Source organism: Lepidochelys olivacea (assembly GCF_965140295.1).
Source record: "Lepidochelys olivacea isolate rLepOli2 genome assembly, chromosome: 15".
In the NCBI taxonomy this organism is placed as follows: domain Eukaryota; kingdom Metazoa; phylum Chordata; order Testudines; family Cheloniidae; genus Lepidochelys; species Lepidochelys olivacea.
This window is the reverse complement of record NC_140425.1, coordinates 3,146,038-3,163,485: the sequence shown is the minus strand read 5'-3', so window position 1 is coordinate 3,163,485 and position 17,448 is coordinate 3,146,038. Positions and strand designations below refer to the sequence as shown.

Here is a 17,448-nt window from a genome sequence, read left to right as displayed (position 1 = left end):
TTGTGTGGACGGGTGCAGGGTTAAATCGATCTAATGCTGCTAAATTTCACCTAAACTCGTAGTGTAGACTAGGGCTAAGAAGCTTTAATGTGGCAAAGCCATAAAAACTGGCTTTAGCAGCACCTGAAGACTTCTCTTTCTGTAAGGGAAACCCCCGGGTGGCAGAGGCAGCATACTGAGCCTACTTTTAGGCCATACCTTTGAGGGAAGGGGACAGGGGCCCATATCCCTGTGCCACAGTGGCTCCCAGTGGCTCCCCTTTGCACCTGCCTCCCTGTGAATTATGCCAAGGACTAAAGAGCCAGTCAGAGAATCATAGATGATTAGGGTTGCAGGAGACCTCAGGAGACCAGCTTGAAGCAGGACAAACCCCAACTAAATCATCCCAGCCAGTCCTATAGATCTAGCTCAGTAAATTATATGTAATTGTTTAAAAGGTTCTCTCAACCATTTTATGAGCACAGCAAAAACTGGGTAAAGGCACCGTGATTAGCCTCATTCCACAGCACACCCAAAGTGTGTGTAAATTAGGACTGTCAAACTATTAAAAAAAATAATCACGAGATTAAAAAAAATAGTTGCGATTAATCAGTTTTAATCGCACTGTTAAATAATAGAATACCAATTTAAATTTATTATAAATATTTGTGGATGTTTCTCTACATTTTTAAATAAATTAATTTCAATTATAACACAATACAAAGTGTACAGTGCTCACTTTATATTATTATTTTTATTACAAATATCTGCACTATAAAAAAGATAAAAAAAAGAAAACATCTACAAGTCGAAGCATGAATAATGACCATATCAGGCACATAAATACCTTGCAACACCGGCTACAATAATGCCATGCGAACGCCTGTTCTCACTTTCAGGTGATGTTAATAACAAGCGAGCAGCATTATCTCCCGCAAATGTAAACAAATTTGTTTGTCTTAGTGATTGGCTGAACAAGTAGGACTGTGTGGATTTGTAGGCTCTAAAGTTTTAAATGGTTTTGTTTTTGAGTGCAGTTATGTGAAAAAAAAATCTACATTTATAAGTTGCACTTTCATGATAAAGAGATTGCAACTGAAAGTGAGAACAGCATGTCCTTTTCAGTATAGACTCATAGGCCTGGAAGGGACCTTGAGAGGTCAGCTAGTCCAGTCCCTGCACTCACGGCAGGACTCAGCATCAGCATGACTAAGACTTTTAAAAAAAAATTACCATAACCAAAATTCACTGTCTAACCAAATAACATTTCTTACCAAACAGCTGACTTAGTACTGTGGGCTCCAGAAATGTGATTAACCAATCCATTATTGTCAGTAGTGGCTGAATTACCATTACACTTACCACTTCGTCCCCATAATCACCACTGAAACGTAGTGAGCTATTCAGGTACTGGCTCTCCAACCGGCTCCTCAACTCCTGCACTTGCTTCTTCAATATCTCTACTTCCTGCTGATGCCCAGTTTCGATCTGACGCAGGCGCTGCTGGATAACATCGGTGTAGACTGGCATCCCATCATCATCCAAGTGGCTCCTGGTGGGTTGGTCTGGGCTGCTAACTGTCTGTTGCCTCCCAGAATGGCCATGCACCCACTTATGGTGCAAGTTCCTCAAGTGAAACTGGGCAGAACTACAACTAGCTGTAGAGACCTGCCGCCTCAGAGAGGCTTTGACCCTATCATCCTCTCCATTCACACAGTGTCCATTTGCTGCAGGGTTTTTCTGGGTAATACTAAATGCTGCAGGTTTCTCTGTCACCATGTTCTCAGTCTCCAGCTCCCCATTACACACAATCTCATCTTTACATTCAGCTAAAGGCAAGGCACAAGGGGAAGGCATTGAGCTGTGTGTGTTGCTGCTGTTAGAAGTCCTGTTTACTTTTGTTCCCACTCTGTGTAGCTCTATCATGTTTTCCCCCTCAGGTCTGTTTTCAGTCGTTTGAAAAAGTTCCTCAGCATTGTTGTCCATCAGACAAGGTCCATGGCAAGGGCCTTTCGGAATCAGCTCTTGCTTTGCTCCAATCTCTGTTAAGGTTTCGGTAGAACTTTCCATGTTGGATGTTTTTGCCTCATGTTGGATTGTGATGGGCAATGGAGGACTGGACTCTGGAGTACTATAAGGGCTTTCTGCTTCTATATGAAGTCTACTAACACCTTCCTCCACATTCTTCTGAATGTCACTATTTACAGTACTCTCCAAGGGGACAGTCTGTAGTCCTTTCATCTGAGGTAACTTCTGGATACCGTTACTGAAATCCATAGGCTCCTCCTGTTGTCCTTTAAGCTCAGAAGAACCTTGTGAAACTGGATGTGGATTGGACACTGGATTGTTTATTAACGTATCTGTATCCATCTCAGTCTTTTCACAGAGGCCATCAATATACCCATCAAGATTTTCAGCTCTGTTCTCCTTACCCAGGATAACCTCATCCACATCCTCTTTGCCTGTTGTCTCTAGGGTACCCCTCAAGAGCTCCTCCAGACCAACATCCTCTTTGGTGGCCTCCTGCAAAATGTTCTCCATCTGTCCCTCTGCCACGCCCGCTGCAACTGAAAGCTCTGCTCCAACAAGAGCCCTGCCTTGTTTGCTCAGGCTGTCCTCATCAAATGGATCATCCCCTGGGTTGCCAAGGCTGCTCAGCTCCAAGGACCTACGGTGCTCTTGCCACTTTTCATTTAGGCTGGGATCACTACTACGTCGGTTAGTTGAAGGCACGTTGCTGTCGCAGGCCATTGTCAGATTGTCAAACGATCTTGTCTTTGGTAGCCTACAGAGGTAAAAAATCAGAATCAAAAGTTACTTTTTAAAATATTTAATTACAAAGGTTATTAATGAGCTTCCCCATTTTGAAATCACCACCAGCCACTCAATACTGTGGAGTTCTGCAATGCACTACGATATTATCTAACAGTACAGTCTGATAATTTGTGGTTCAAAGCTGCTCCAGCACCTTCCAGGCCTTCTCTCTCCATCAAGAAAATTTCTTTGACTAATCTTCAGACATTCCCAGAATCACCCCTCCACACCAAAGCTCCATTTCCTAACTAGCATGCACCTAGAATCATTTTACTGGAAAAGGCTTCTCTAAAGACAAGGGAAGCTGTAGTTACATGAATGTAATACAAGAAAAAAAGCAGTGTGCAAACAAATGCAAGGCAGCCCTGAAGGTGCTATATCCCATGGTATTCTGACCTCCACAATACAGAGGCAATATACTAAAGCAGAATACATTATGCCACTGGGGACAGTACCTGGGATGTTATTGGGGATACTCCGTATACTGAACTCTGTTTTTTCTGTTAATTTATTCCAAACCTATTTTCTGCTCTGATGTGTTTGTTACACAACAATCCAGGAAGCTGAATACTTTCAAAATTGAAATGACCACACAGGGGTTTTTGTTAGCCATTTAAACAGTCCCACCATGAAAATAGTGAAAAAGCACCTCCCTCCCACACCAAGTGCTCCTCTCCTTAAATCCCACAACATTCTCTGTTGATCTTACTTTACAGGATGGGATTTCTGGGCTCTAGCCTCACCTGCCCAGAGACTGATCTTCAGGGCTGGAGCCTGGAACTGGGTAAGGGGCACAGGTGTCATCCGCAGGGGTGGAGGGGGAAGAACATGGCAGGTAAACAGCACTCCAGAGCATTAAATTACGGACATGACACACGGGATACAGCACCTAAAATGAGAAAATATGGCACGTTCATGTTTAGAAATGTTAACCTGTCTCTCTCCAGGACTTTTGCTACTTTAATTTTACAGCTCAGGTTCGCAGCCGAGAGATTGCACTGGATCCCCAGATAATTTGGGGTCTAAGCAGCAACAATGGCATTTTTAATAATTTACTCATAGCGATCAAGTTGTTACCCTTGCCTTCAGATATGGGGATTTAGGGAGGGGAAGGGTTTAAATAACTTAGAAAAATCTTTACTTCAATAAACACTGACATTTTAACTGTTCTCTACAGGTTTTTATGGCATGCCCATCACCACAGTATCTGAATGCCTAACATATACTTCTATCAAATATACATAAAGATGACTGTGCCTCTCCCCCCCAGTCCCTTGTGATAGTTTCTTACTATGGGAGAACTAACTGAAAACATGAAAGTGATTAAATTAGATATGTGCAAAGACTTCCATAACATTTTTTGTTATGCCAGTTTTTTGACAAAATTCTCTGGGAGTTTAAGATTTTTATGACACAACCCTTATCCCCTCAGAGTAACTTGACAGAGATCTCTTGTTGGTAACCATATCTTGTCAAGCACACAAAATATTATATTACAAGGAATACAGCATATATCTGATATAGAGATACTCTCTATGGCTGCATTTGTTATGTCCCAGTGGTCTGCTGAAGACAGTGTAAAGTAAGTTCTTCAGAAAGATGGCTCTGATGGTATGGGAGTCCATGGCATAGCAGAGGTGAAGCTAAGGCTATTCAAACCCTTGCTATGGCACTCAAATGGTAACTTATCCAGTGGGCAAGTTGAGGCATATACATAAAAATGGCCATACTGGGTCAGACCAAAGGTCCATGTAGCCCAGTATCCTGTCTTCCAACAGTGGCCAATGCCAGGTGCCCCACAGGGAATGAACAGAGCAGGTAATCATCAAGTGATCCATCCCCTGTTGCCCATGCCCAGCTTCTAGCAAACAGAGGCTAGGGACACCATCCCTGTCCATCCTGGCTAATAGCCATTGATGGACCTATCCTCCATGAACTTATCTAGTTCTTTTTTGAACCCTGTTATATAGTCTTGGCCTTCACAACATCCTCTGGCAAGGAGTTTCACAGTTATCTCTAGGCAGTATATTTGTGGAACAGGCAGTCAAATCATCACCCACAGGAATAACTGGGATGCTTCCTTGAGGTGGATATTTTTGGGACAGTCACTTTCCCCTACTCCGACAGTTGTAATGCAGAATCCCTAAAGGGACTCTCCCATAGCTGGTGGGGAATAAATGATACATACAGTTTCTGATTGGGAGGAGTAAAGCAGGTTTTTGAAGGCTTTGTTTGCTGCCCGCAGCAGAGACCAGACAGAACACGTCCTTTCTTGAGTATGTTTTTCCCCTCGCTCCTTCGCATTGTTGCACAGGAATGTACCAAAGAGGCAAGAGTAGGTGTGCTGCACCAATTTGACCTGTACAGACCAATACAGATAGAGTCATATGGCAGCACATACGGTGTATGTGAAAGATATAATTTTCACGCTTAAGAGGCAATGAATCTACCATTCACGTGAGGCTGTATATGTAAGGCTTTTGTGGAGGATGCCATATAAATCTATTTAGCATGCCTTCTTAGAAAGCTAATGACAAGAACACACCAGCACAATGGGCTCCTCTCTATGATGCACCATCATATTTGAATTATATAAAATGTTAGGAGGAAATATAACATAAAGGTTGCATGTTTATTTACATGCTGTGTCTAAAACTGACATACTGAAACCAGGGCCCTGGAGGATATGGGAGAGAAGGGAATTTTTGACACAGCTGTCACATAGCATCAGTAAAGTAGAAAAGCTCAGAGCTGGCAATAATAATAGGTTATCTTCTGTCTTGTGGCACAAATGGAGACACAGAAAGCTCACCAAGTCTAGATTGTAGCTCACTCCACACTATAGCGTCAACCCAGCAAAGCCCTTAAGCATGTACTTATCTTTAAGATGTTAATGGCCCAACTGACTTCAAACAGAATTATTCGTGTTAAAAGTTAAGCACATGCTTAACTGGTTTGCTGGATTAGGGCATTCAGCTCTAAAAAGACCGGAAGATGGAAATGCTCAAGGGATTGGTGAAGTATTACAGAAACTTTCTCCTCTAGGTTGCCAGTTCAAATCCATCCATGTAGTTAGTGACTAACAATTATGGTGTGACTGGCTTGGTGGTGTAAAAGTAGAATGGATTATATTGAAATTATAATTCATTAAAGAAATGCTACTTGAAGGGTTTGTTGAAATACAGTTGTCAGGAAGAGAAACATTAAGGAGTGTGAGACAATGGGTTCTCAAACTAATTAACTTAGAGCTCCTACTGAGCTAGGAGATTGGTAAACATTAGTATGCAAATAAGATATGTATGTATATTTGTCAGTTTCTGCTTCCTTTTGTCTCTTATGTTAAATTGGCTTTGGCTTAGCTGTATAAATAAGTTAGCTTGAGCTTCAGAGACGGGTCACATATCTGGGTGCATTGGCAAAGCGCTTTGCTAATAAACAGAGTGGTCTGACAAATTATGTGAGTCCTGAATCTGACTTTGACAGTGGCCTTGAGATGTGACTTCAGTACTCTTAGCCAAACTTCTCAGAGGACAGTTGTCAATATCAGAAAAGCCACACTTTCTAGGCAGTTTCAGCAGAAAAAGAGAATAGAAACTCCTTCTTGCTCTTAAGAGACATCCCCTCCAGGTGAGGATGAAATAGCGTAGTGGAGAAGTGCTGGGGAAGTTTGCATTACCATTACCTGTGCTGTCCCTATTCTGTGGACATTTGAATCCAGGACATGATTTCTTTCTTTATTTAAAGTTTAAAGGAAGTCCTAGAAGGCCCCATCCCTGCTTTCAGAGAGAACCGGTTACAGATTCCATGACAACTAGTGGTTTTGTCTGCCAGACAAGGCTCAACAGTTGTAACATCTGCTTATCAGGCTGCACTGTGGCATAAGGTAGATGGGAAAATTGGAAACCCCTCAGGGCTATTCCGTGTGTTAGCTTTGTCTACTGGTTTAGAAGTATTTCATAAAACAGTAATCTCTCAAGCCACAACTCACAAGGAATGCTTCGTTAAACTCGAAAGAGCAGGGGAACTGCCTCTGGAGCTGATGGACGCAGTCCAACCACTGCAAAAATACTGGGCAGCGCTCATTTAGGTCATCCGAATTCTCACCATGGCCACAGCGATCTGCAAACTTGTGGCCAAAATCCAGCCATTCCATCTCCACTAGCACCTGGAAACCCTGCAGGAAAGAAAGTGTAGTTGAAGGTCTCCAGATTTTTTGTCAATCCAAATGTAACAATTTTCCAGGACACTATCTGAGACTTCTCATGGGAAGTATTCATGCTTAATATACCTGATTTCTTTTCAGAATTAATCATGTTTTTTTTTCAACCTGCTTTTCTTCTATTTAATTCCCTTCACAATTAACCCACTATATCACTCAATAGCATCCATCAGATGCAGCAAGACTGGTGATAACATTTGTACTTTTTCAGATGAAGAAACCTGAGTTCAATCATGCATAGCCTTCCCTATTAATCTTCAAAGAAACCCAAACTTGGCCTTCCTCCCATGCATCAATGGATGGTTTACAAACCTCTATGGTCCTGTAATACGGATCTAGCAGCAGTTTGGACAGTGCCACTATCTGTGGGGTTCGGTCCCAGCCATCCGAGCAGTGCACCAAGACTGGTCGCTGGTCTCTGTCTACTGCGTGCACTACCAATAGTGCAGATTTCAGAAGCACAGACAAGTGCTGCAGCCATTTGGTACTTTCCAGTGCTGATAACCAACTAAAGAAAAACCAAAGGAGGATAGTTTGTGCTCTTTTTAATGTTTCCCAGCTGAGATCTTTGAATTAAAAAAAATCAGAGTGATCATAATTAAACTCCTATTATAGTACTAAACAATGAGTGCTTTCCTTGAATCTATTTTTCACTTAAATTGTCTTGTTAATGCTCTCACAAGTTTGCAGGAAATACAGACAGTCTACTTAGTGAATGTGAAAGGCTCGTGGCACCAAATGAAGAACCAGGAGAAACTGTTAGAGGAAAGAGGGTTGAAATGCTGCAGCATTCTGGGAAAGATTCACAGTCAGAAGACCCCTCAGGTATTGTCACTGGAGGTCAGTTATACCATGGAAATGATGGGCTGGATCTCCAGGGTGAGGATATTAGGCATGTGGTAAGTTCATGGAGCAACACTAGTGCCTTTCAAAGGAAATTAAGATTGCTACACACTTCTGGGGTTAGATAGCACGTTACAATAGCAGTTTTAGAAAATTAGGGGAAAGCTGAAATATTGCAGGATGCACAGGTGAGACTAACCAAGCCCACCTGATAGTTATACACTCGAATATTAAAGTAAAGGATCCTATTTTGATCCCAGTCTCATTTGCTATCTCCATTTTAGAATGAATGAGTCAGCTTTTGCTCAATCTATATGAAGTGAAAAATATAACTGTAGCATGTTTACAAAGAGAAGGCTGTGGAAGAACAAACAACTGCTTAATTCAGTCTAGAAAATATCAGGGGAAGAATGAGAGTTAGACACAAAAATATAATTTAAGAAAGAAAAAAACCTCAAATGCCCACTTACTTTCCTGGGTCTGGCATCTGTGTGCAGAGCAAGCGCAGCGACTGAAAGCTCTTCCGGATAGAATGGATGTTTGCCATCCCCATGAACACCACTTCACAATTTGGATAATACTCTGTAGAAAATTGTAAAAACCAAGAGGAGGAATTAAAAACAACATGAATATTAAGTTAAAAAAGAAGCTTTTCTATAAAAACAAACTGCTGCAGTTGTGGACTGATGAAATAGTGCTGTTTAGCACAATTTCCTGTACACAAATATTTGTGCTTGGACTTCTGCTGGTATTCCAGACATTACAACAAACGGTGGTAAAACTGAAAGTGCTGGTAACTATTGTGACACTATAAAGAAAATACATGTGCTTGTTTCTCTACTGAATTTATGATGAAAATCTAAGTCACTGTGCAGACATATGAATCTTCCTTGCTGTCTGCTGTTAGGTGAAACAACAGGTTAATGCATTATCTTTTCACCTCTGCAGAACTGGTTTCCAAATTGACTTAACCATAACAGAACTAGCACAGAATTTGGTATATGTCTGGCAATGTCTACGGAGCAGACAGCCAGGGCCAGGAGAGTAGTGGTGTTTAGGTCCAGAGAGAGGTCTATTGGCAAAAGATTGTTGAGGTTTTTTTATTTATTTGTTTTTTACTGTTCCATTTCATACCACAAGAAGCAGTGCACGGACAGCTCCCCATAGGGGTAATGGTATTACACTACTAGAAGTTATACAATGCTCTAAAAAGACAGAGCAATCTGAAAATAACTGTCAATTCATGATTGTCCTTAAACCTTAACATTAAAGATGATTTACTTCCCCATACCTCTTGGGAAGACCAAAGAGGTTACTTACTTCACCCCATCTACTGTGTGGAAGTGACAAGTGTCACTCAGATGAGAAACACTCAAGGCTGCAGTAGATAGAGAATGGAGGGGACTATTTGTGCAAGTCCTAAGAGCTATCCTCTGGACAAACCTGTAGTCTATACTCAAACTACTCACCCGAGACGGGTTGGCAGGATCAGTGTAATAGGGCACCCTACTCATAAGAAGTGCTCAGGCTCAGCATGTTTCAGGATCATGCCCTTTACACCATCCCTAAGTTTATCTTACCTCTGTACTATGCATCTCACCAGTTGATAGCAGATTAAATAAACTGCCCCGTATGAAATACATTCTATGTCCAGAGGGAATGGACTTTAAATAATATCAGGCTGCAGTTCTGTCAGGGGTGGCCTACTAGTATGGTCTTCTTCCTGGACCACAGGCACATTTGACACACAAACAGAGGATTTTCACAAATGCCTCTAACCTTGTGGTTGCGTCTATGGTCCACATAAATTGGATCCCAGAGCTCCTGGAGATCTATCCTTTAGCCCACACAGCCTGGACGATTTGGTGCAATTTGCAAGCCAGTAAATATTGCGTGCAACTCTTTGACCTTACACTCTTTTACTCTGTTACAAACTGAGGCGAGAGATCCGCAAAATTCAACAGGGTTAATTGCTGATCCGAACATAAATAATATTGTGCGCGTATCCCAGAACTTACAGGCTAATGCTTTAGAACCAGATTGTGCCATTTAGCCAGTGGCTGACACTGGGAACGGGGTGGAGAAGTACTGCCCCAAGTGGAGCTCCAGGAGGCACCATCTTCCACTCCCCACCAAATTCCCTGATGTGTAGGGAAGTGCACAGAATCAGGGGGATAAAAATCAAGGACTTTTTTTTAATAAAAAAAATTGGGTTTCTTAAATTTAAATTGGATTTTTTTGATAAAATGCTTTTAGAGGAAAAAACCTATTAAAGATAGTTTTAATTAAGATACATCATAGCTCAAAGATATCTCATCATGGAATACGGATTATAAATTCTAATTCTATAGTATGAGATAATATATTCATGTAATGTTTAAGAAAAGTTTTGTAAATGAGTTCCAATAGTTCATGGATTAGGGACCCAATATTATGGGGTTCCACAGGCTTCTGTAAAGATTATTTAGGTTAATCTTTTTATCTACCCAATGGGACTCAGTGCTCAGTCTAGAAGATACCATCAGAGATGTTTAGTTTTGCAGTTCTCAGACTGTGGACTTGTGTATCCAGAGGTAACATGCTTGTTAACAGCAAAAATGTTTTAAAATCAATAAATAATATACAGAGGTGAGAAATAACAGACCTCAACTCTATTGTCCCTCTGCAAATTTGTGTACACAGAATCAATCCCTTATCTCCCCCTAAAAGTGCAAAGTTTCAAAAAGTTCAATGAATAGAAGATTGTTGGGAGCAGAATAGATCTGGACAAGGAGAAGAAGTCTGGAGATAAATGTGAGAAGCGAGGGACATATGCTTGTTTTGTTAAAATATTATGTTTGCTGTCGAAGAAAAAAATCCAGAACACTTAACTTTGTTGTTTTAGTTAAATAAAGCAATTTAAATGTCTGTTTGGTGATGTTCTCCTCCTAATACAGCATGGCAAGAAAATCCTCCAAATATTAATGATTAACCCGTTGAACTGGAGATAGTTCACCTCCCAATGACTTCATAAATATGTGCTTCAATTACCTTTGGCAAATGAAATAACCAAACAGTCATTCATTTTCTGATATAGCTGTAAAACTAATCTGAAAAGTTTTCAAAATAAATCATTGTTTAAAAATGTATAGTGTGTACCTTCTAAAAATGAAACCTACATCTATTTCTGAGTTGTGAAGAACAGGTATTAAGGTTATAACAGCCAAAAAGAACGCACTTTTATGTAGAAAACCATGATTAAATCGAGTCTTCCTGACTAGTGATTTAAATTATGATTTAAATAAATCAAATCCACCCAGCACAGGATGAACCATTTCCTGGAATGTGCCCTCCCCACCCCCAGCCATGCCTTGCTAGCTCCAAAGGCTGTGCAGAGGGCCCCTCTTGTTCAGGGACCTCTTTGGGATGGATTGCATCCTATGAGTGCATGGAGCGCACAATCTCTAGCCCTTGCATAGAGCGGGGAAGAAGGCACCTTTTCTCTACCACCTCTAATCACCATGCTAAAGCCAGGGATAATGTGGCCCCTTCTTAGCCATGAAGACATTAACCAAACTATTTTCTAAAAGTCATCAATATTTGAAGATAAAGCATACGGTCTGTGAAAGGCCAACAAACTGCTCCTTACAAAGGCTGTTACACTTAATGGTTGTATTCTGACTTCATCTCCTGAGTGTACTGTTGGATTGACTGTATTTTATTAAAAATGTGAGCAAGATTTGAGTATCAAATTTAATGAAGCTAACATAGCTGTCTGAAAATTCCTTACAAACTGTTCAAGCATCCTCATCTTGAAACTCAAGATAAGTTGCTGTACTGCATTGTGCGTTCCATTTAGATATTTCATTTCAATTAATCATGAGTTCCTTTATAACTTTTTGAAAGCTATATGGACATTTAAGATCTCTCACCACGGGCAGCCATGCCCCAAAGTGCAGCTATTTTGGTCAAAGATCTCAGAGGTCCATCTTAGATATTACTGAAATAGCTTTGCCTTTCCTACCTGTAATTTTCCTGTCCGGTATTTTCCCATATTCTCCAGTGATGGAATTTAACCAGGATATATTCCCATTTGCTAATGGTCATCAAAAAGCTTCCTGCTCATACTACCCACAATTCACAAATGGCGATAAAGAACATGGAATATAATAATCCTGGGTAAACTTCACAAATGCAGGATAAATAAGTATTTCAATTACATTTGAATATGGGAACTGTTCCAGAAATACTAAGAGTGCTGTGTCTCTGTAAACAAGTTTCCCTCACGTATAACAATCCTGCAACACTATTACCCATGATGGTTTATTGAGTTTTGTTTTGTTTTTTCTCTTGTATTTTTATAGTTAATCTACATATTAATCTTTAGTGTGTTTTTATATTGCATTTAAGCTTAAATATTTGATTCAGTGAAGAAAGACTATTCAACATACTGTACATAGTTCAGTGTTAATTGTATATTGTTACTGATTTAGTCTTATGCTTTGAAGCACAGCATCAACTGGCAACTAAATCTGTCCCTTTGAAGTAAGTACAGGCTGACTACACTGGGTTTTCATGCTCCATGATAGCTATATTGATACAAACTTTCATGAAGATGCATTACACCAGTGTAAAAAGTTGTGACTTGCATCCATGTGACTCTAAAGGCTTGCAACAGTGTTGTAACTACACTACGTGGTGCAAAACCCCTCGCTGTAGACAAGCCCCATGCCCCTTTAAATGTGTATCTGTCCTTTTGACTACCTTCATATAAACTGATCTGAGAGCAAACACTATTTACCTGGGCACTCACAGCCTCCACCTTTGGCCCTGTTAGCCACAGCAGCTGCATAAGAACGTGCATCCAAGATTAAAAGCTTCTGAGGCTGGATGGCCAAACTTTCTGCTCCTGAAGCATTAGAAATTGAGGAATCTATGGAAAGAAAAAGGACAACCAAACAGTAATTAAACAAATACTTTTGACACTATCTGCAACAAACAGTCATGCAGGAACCACAATATGCATGCACTGTGTATAGAGGAATCCTACACACTCTGTAAACACACAGGAAACCCCACATATCTTATACTATACACAGGAGATCACACTCACATACAAAGCTCTAGCCATTTCAGAAATGGAGGGGCTTGTGAGCTCACCAAATTCCACATCGGAGAGGTCCCCTCCATTGGAGAAGTCTCTGGAACAGTTTCCATTCATTAATTTGCTGCTTTTGGACCTAGAGTCTGAGGCACATGCTTTGGCCACTGACTGGACAAGGTGTTCGTCATCTGCATTTCTCCAACCCCACCAGCTGACCTCGGGCTGTCCACAACGGGAAATTACTGCCCCATTACACTGGTGCCTACACAGGAAAGAGTAAGAACAGCTAACTATAGCCATCACATTAGCACCCTAAATAAAAGTATCAGTAGAAACTAAACCACATAGAACATTAGGAATTAACTAGCTTGCTGCAGGGTTTTAAATCATATCAGTATTCTAGAGGCACATATACCCTACAGATTCATATATAATTGAAGGATGCTCCATAGGAACGTGTTCCACACTTGTAGGATATTTGACTCAATTGCTGTAATATGAAAAGATTAAATATAACAGTCAACATAAGTCAATCTTGGTGCCCAGGGATATGGCTACACTGCAGTTAGACACCTGCAGCTGGCCTGTGACAGCTGATTCGGGCTTACAGGGTTCTGGCTACAGGACTGTTTAACTGCAGCGTAGATGTTTGGGCTCAGGCTTCAGCCCGAGCACTGAGACCATCCCAAGCCCAAACTTCTAAACTGCAATTAAACAGCCCTGCAGCCCAAGTCCCATAAACTTGAGTCAGCTGGCGCAAGCCAGCTGCAGGTTTTTAATTGCAGTGTAGACATACCCTCCATGTTCCTGTCAGTGAAGAGAAATGCTTGTAAGTAATCATAAGAAAAACTAGATTGGAGACTATAAAAGCAAAAGGGGAATTTTCCACCTTATATTCTTCCCTGCCCTCCCTCTCCCAGATTCCTTTATGATAGATCCTACCATTTCTCTGACAGAAAGCAGATGGATGGGGTTCCCTTTGTAGCCTCTCAACACTGATCACAACATGACAAGAGTGGTTCAAAAAGTAGCAGACATTTCCCGAATCTGGGGGCTTCTGGTACCAGGCTGGTGATAGTGCTGCAGAGACAAGATTTCCCTGTATGCAGTGTTGTGTTGCAACTAAACGTCTCATGTGCTTCATGAGGATAGATAAGCCAAAAGGAAAAAAAGTGTCATGATGGAAAATTTAGTGCCTGAGTCTGTACACCTGTACTCATGTGATTAGTCCTTCCTCACTCAAGCAGTTCCATTGACCTAAGTGGATGGATGTGCATGAGTAAGGACTGCTTGCGTGAGTGAGGGTTTGTAGGGTCCTGGAACTGGATGTGTGTATGCATAATGGTGCAGAGGACTAGAAAGTCAGGGAGAGAGGTGCCACTATCAATATAGGATGTCATGTGATAGTGAGATCACGGAAGAAAGGAGTGATTGTAAGTGGCTGTTTATCTGGTGCTTACTGGGCAATGACAAACGCATAGTAAAATTAGTTTTGTTTATTTACAATAAAATTTCTCCAAGTCTATATAATCTTTGTATATATGAACAACAGTTTACTTTAAAGTCTCAACTAATACTCAATTTTATTACAAATAAAGTGAAGATTTTGATATAAAGGGAAGGCATCTGACCACCACAAATATGTTTTGAAAACAAGCTTCCAGAGAACCGCTTCCATTGTCTGTATAAACAAAACAGTCAAAAGTGTTTTGTTTTTTTAAATATAATGACATTTGCCTTTTTGTTACTTTCTAAGTGCTGGTGCATCCTACTGCTGCCAATCATAGAATCATAAAATATTAGGGTTGGAAGAGACCTCAGGAGGTCATCTAGTCCAATCCCCTGCTCAAAGCAGGACCAACACCCATTAAATCAAGCCAGTGGAATACATACTCTCACTTCCATACATCCAAAAGGTTTACATTTGGCTAGACATTCTCTACAAAACTCTCCTTGAATTTCATTAATAATACTTTGCATTCATGCATATGAATGTTAACAAAGGAGGTTTAAGTATCGTTACTACCATTTTGCAGATGTAGAATTAGAAGCAGAAGTAGAATTCAAGAACAGGACACATATCTTCTGACTACTAGTTTAGTACTGTATTCACTGGATCACACTACTACTTATCTACAAAGAGTTTATTTCTATTTCATTTCAGGCAAATTGCAGATACACATTCCTTAAATCAAGTTCCCCTAAAGCAGTAGTTCTCAAAATTTTGTACTGGTATCCCCTTTCACTTAGCAAGCCTCTGAGTGTGACCCCCCTTAAATATATAAAAAATTTATTTTTTATAACACCATTTTTAATTTATAACACCATTATAAGTGCTGGAGGCAAAGCGGGGTTTGGGGTGGAGGCTCACAGCTCACGACCCCCCATGTAATAACCTCATGACCCCCTGAGGGGTCCCAACCCCCAGTTTCAGAAACCCTGCCCTAAAGCGAGGCCACACATGCCAAGGAGCACTATCAGAGCCAGAATCCACATTTGAAAAGCATACATGCATCAACTCTAGTTTCACCTTCTTAGGGCACATTAAAGGAAAGTATTTTACCAGTTTTCTTGCCAAAAACAAGCTTCACTTGAACCAAGAGGTTTTTAATCCCCTCTAACCAGCAAACTGAATGAAACAGTAGGCCTGTAAATGTCTTGACTCATTAGGCCAAACCTAAAGTAAACCTGCAGATCTATAATACCCTAAAGAAGCCCTACCTGAACTTCCAGGTCTGTAACCATTGCCTCTAGACCACGACAGCCTCCTGGGCAGTGATGGGGGTGGGGAAGCAAAGCATTCGCTCCTTTCCCTCCCTCTTTGGGTATGTCTACACTACAAAATTAGGTCGAATTTACAGAAGTCTATTTTTTAGATTGATACAGTCGATTGTGCGTGTCCCCACACTAATGCACTAAGCGCATTAAGTCGGTGGAGTGCGTCCACAGTACCAAGGCTAGCGTCGACTTTTGGAGCGTTGCACTGTGGGTAGCTATCCCACAGTTCCCGCCGCCCACTGGAATTCTGGGTTAAGCTCCCAATGCCTCATGGGGCAAAAACACTGTTGCGGGTGGTTTTGGGTACATGTCGTCAGTTGCCCCTCCCTCCGTGAAAGCAACAGCAGACAATCATTTCCAGCCTTTTCTCCGTGCGAGCGCCATACTGCTTTCAGCAGACGGTGCAGTAGGACTGCTAACCGTCATCGTGATCCACCGCTTCCACTCCCACTCTGCTCTCCTGATGCTATGAATCCACCTCGCAGGTCTTCTATATGACCATCGTCATCTACTGCTTCTGCTGGCACTCTGCTCTTCTGCTCTCCTGGTGGTCTCGCAGGGCCGCTTCCGCTGCAACTCTGCTCAGCTGCTCTTGTCTCACCATACCACAGAAAGCGTGCAGCCCACTCAGCTGTTGTGTCCTGGCAGCAGATGGTGCAGTAGGTCTGCAAAACTGGTCATCTAACCACCGCTTCCCCCTGAAACTCTGCTCTCCTGCAAACGCCATACCACGGCAAGCATGGAGCCCGCTCAGATCATCGCGGCAGTTATGAGCATTGTAAACACCTCATGCATTATCATGCAGTATATACAGAACGAGAACACGCAAAAGCCAAGGAGGAGGTGATGGACACGTGGTGATGAGAGTGATAAGGACCTGGACACAGACTTCTCTCAAAGCATGGGCCCCAGCAATTTGGCCATCGTGATGGCAATGGGGCAAGCTCATGCCATGGAAAGCCGATTCTGGGCCCGGGAAACAAGCACAGACTGGTGGGATCGCATAGTGTTGCGGGTCTGGGATGATTCCCGGTCGCTGCGAAACTTTCGCATGCATAAGGGCACTTCCATGGAACTTTGTGACTTGCTTTCCCCTACCCTGAAGCGCAAGAATACCAAGATGAGAGCAGCCCTAACAATTCACAAGCAAGTGGCGATAGCCCTCTGGAAGCTTGCAACGCCAGACAGCTATCGGTCAGTCGGGAATCAATTTGGAGTGGGCAAATGTACTGTGGGGGCTGCTGTGATCCAAGTAGCCAACACAATCACTGAGCTGCTGCTATCAAGGGTAGTGACTCTGGGAAATGTGCAGGTCATAGTGGATGGCTTTGCTGCAATGGGATTCCCTAACTGTGGTGGGGCAATAGACGGAACACATATCCCTATCTTGGGACCGGACCACCTTGGCAGCCAGTACATAAACCTAAAGGGGTGCTTGTCAATGGTGCTGCAAGCACTGGTGGATCACAAGGGATGTTTCACCAACGTTAGCGTGGGATGGCCGGTAAAGGTACATGACGCTAGCATCTTCAGGAATTCTGGTCTGCATGAAGCAGATGCAGCAAGGGACTTACTTTCCAGACCAGAAAATAACCACTGGGGATGTTGAAATGCCTATAGTTATCCTTGGGGACCCAGCCTACCCCTTAATGCCATGGCTCACGAAGCCATACACAGGCAGCCTGGACAGTAGTCAGGAGCTGTTCAACTATAGGCTGAGCAAGTGCAGAAA

The 17,448-nt window shown here is 41.9% G+C and overlaps 1 protein-coding gene across 9 annotated transcripts in view; it reads right to left on the bottom strand.

The window, feature by feature from the left end:
* MTMR3 (myotubularin related protein 3) overlaps positions 1-17,448 on the bottom strand; it is a 235,858-nt gene that overhangs the window by 18,275 nt on the left and 200,135 nt on the right. For all 9 annotated transcript variants that reach the window (XM_084649078.1, XM_084649083.1, XM_084649084.1 and 6 more), the window contains 8 exons: positions 12,995-13,200; positions 12,636-12,767; positions 8,326-8,437; positions 7,325-7,520; positions 6,782-6,967; positions 4,982-5,152; positions 3,537-3,682; positions 1,342-2,764 (listed from right to left, as the gene is read on the bottom strand). In XM_084649078.1, coding sequence (XP_084505204.1) covers positions 1,342-2,764; positions 3,537-3,682; positions 4,982-5,152; positions 6,782-6,967; positions 7,325-7,520; positions 8,326-8,437; positions 12,636-12,767; positions 12,995-13,200 — 2,572 coding nt within the window. The remainder of the gene's footprint in view (positions 1-1,341; positions 2,765-3,536; positions 3,683-4,981; positions 5,153-6,781; positions 6,968-7,324; positions 7,521-8,325; positions 8,438-12,635; positions 12,768-12,994; positions 13,201-17,448) is intronic.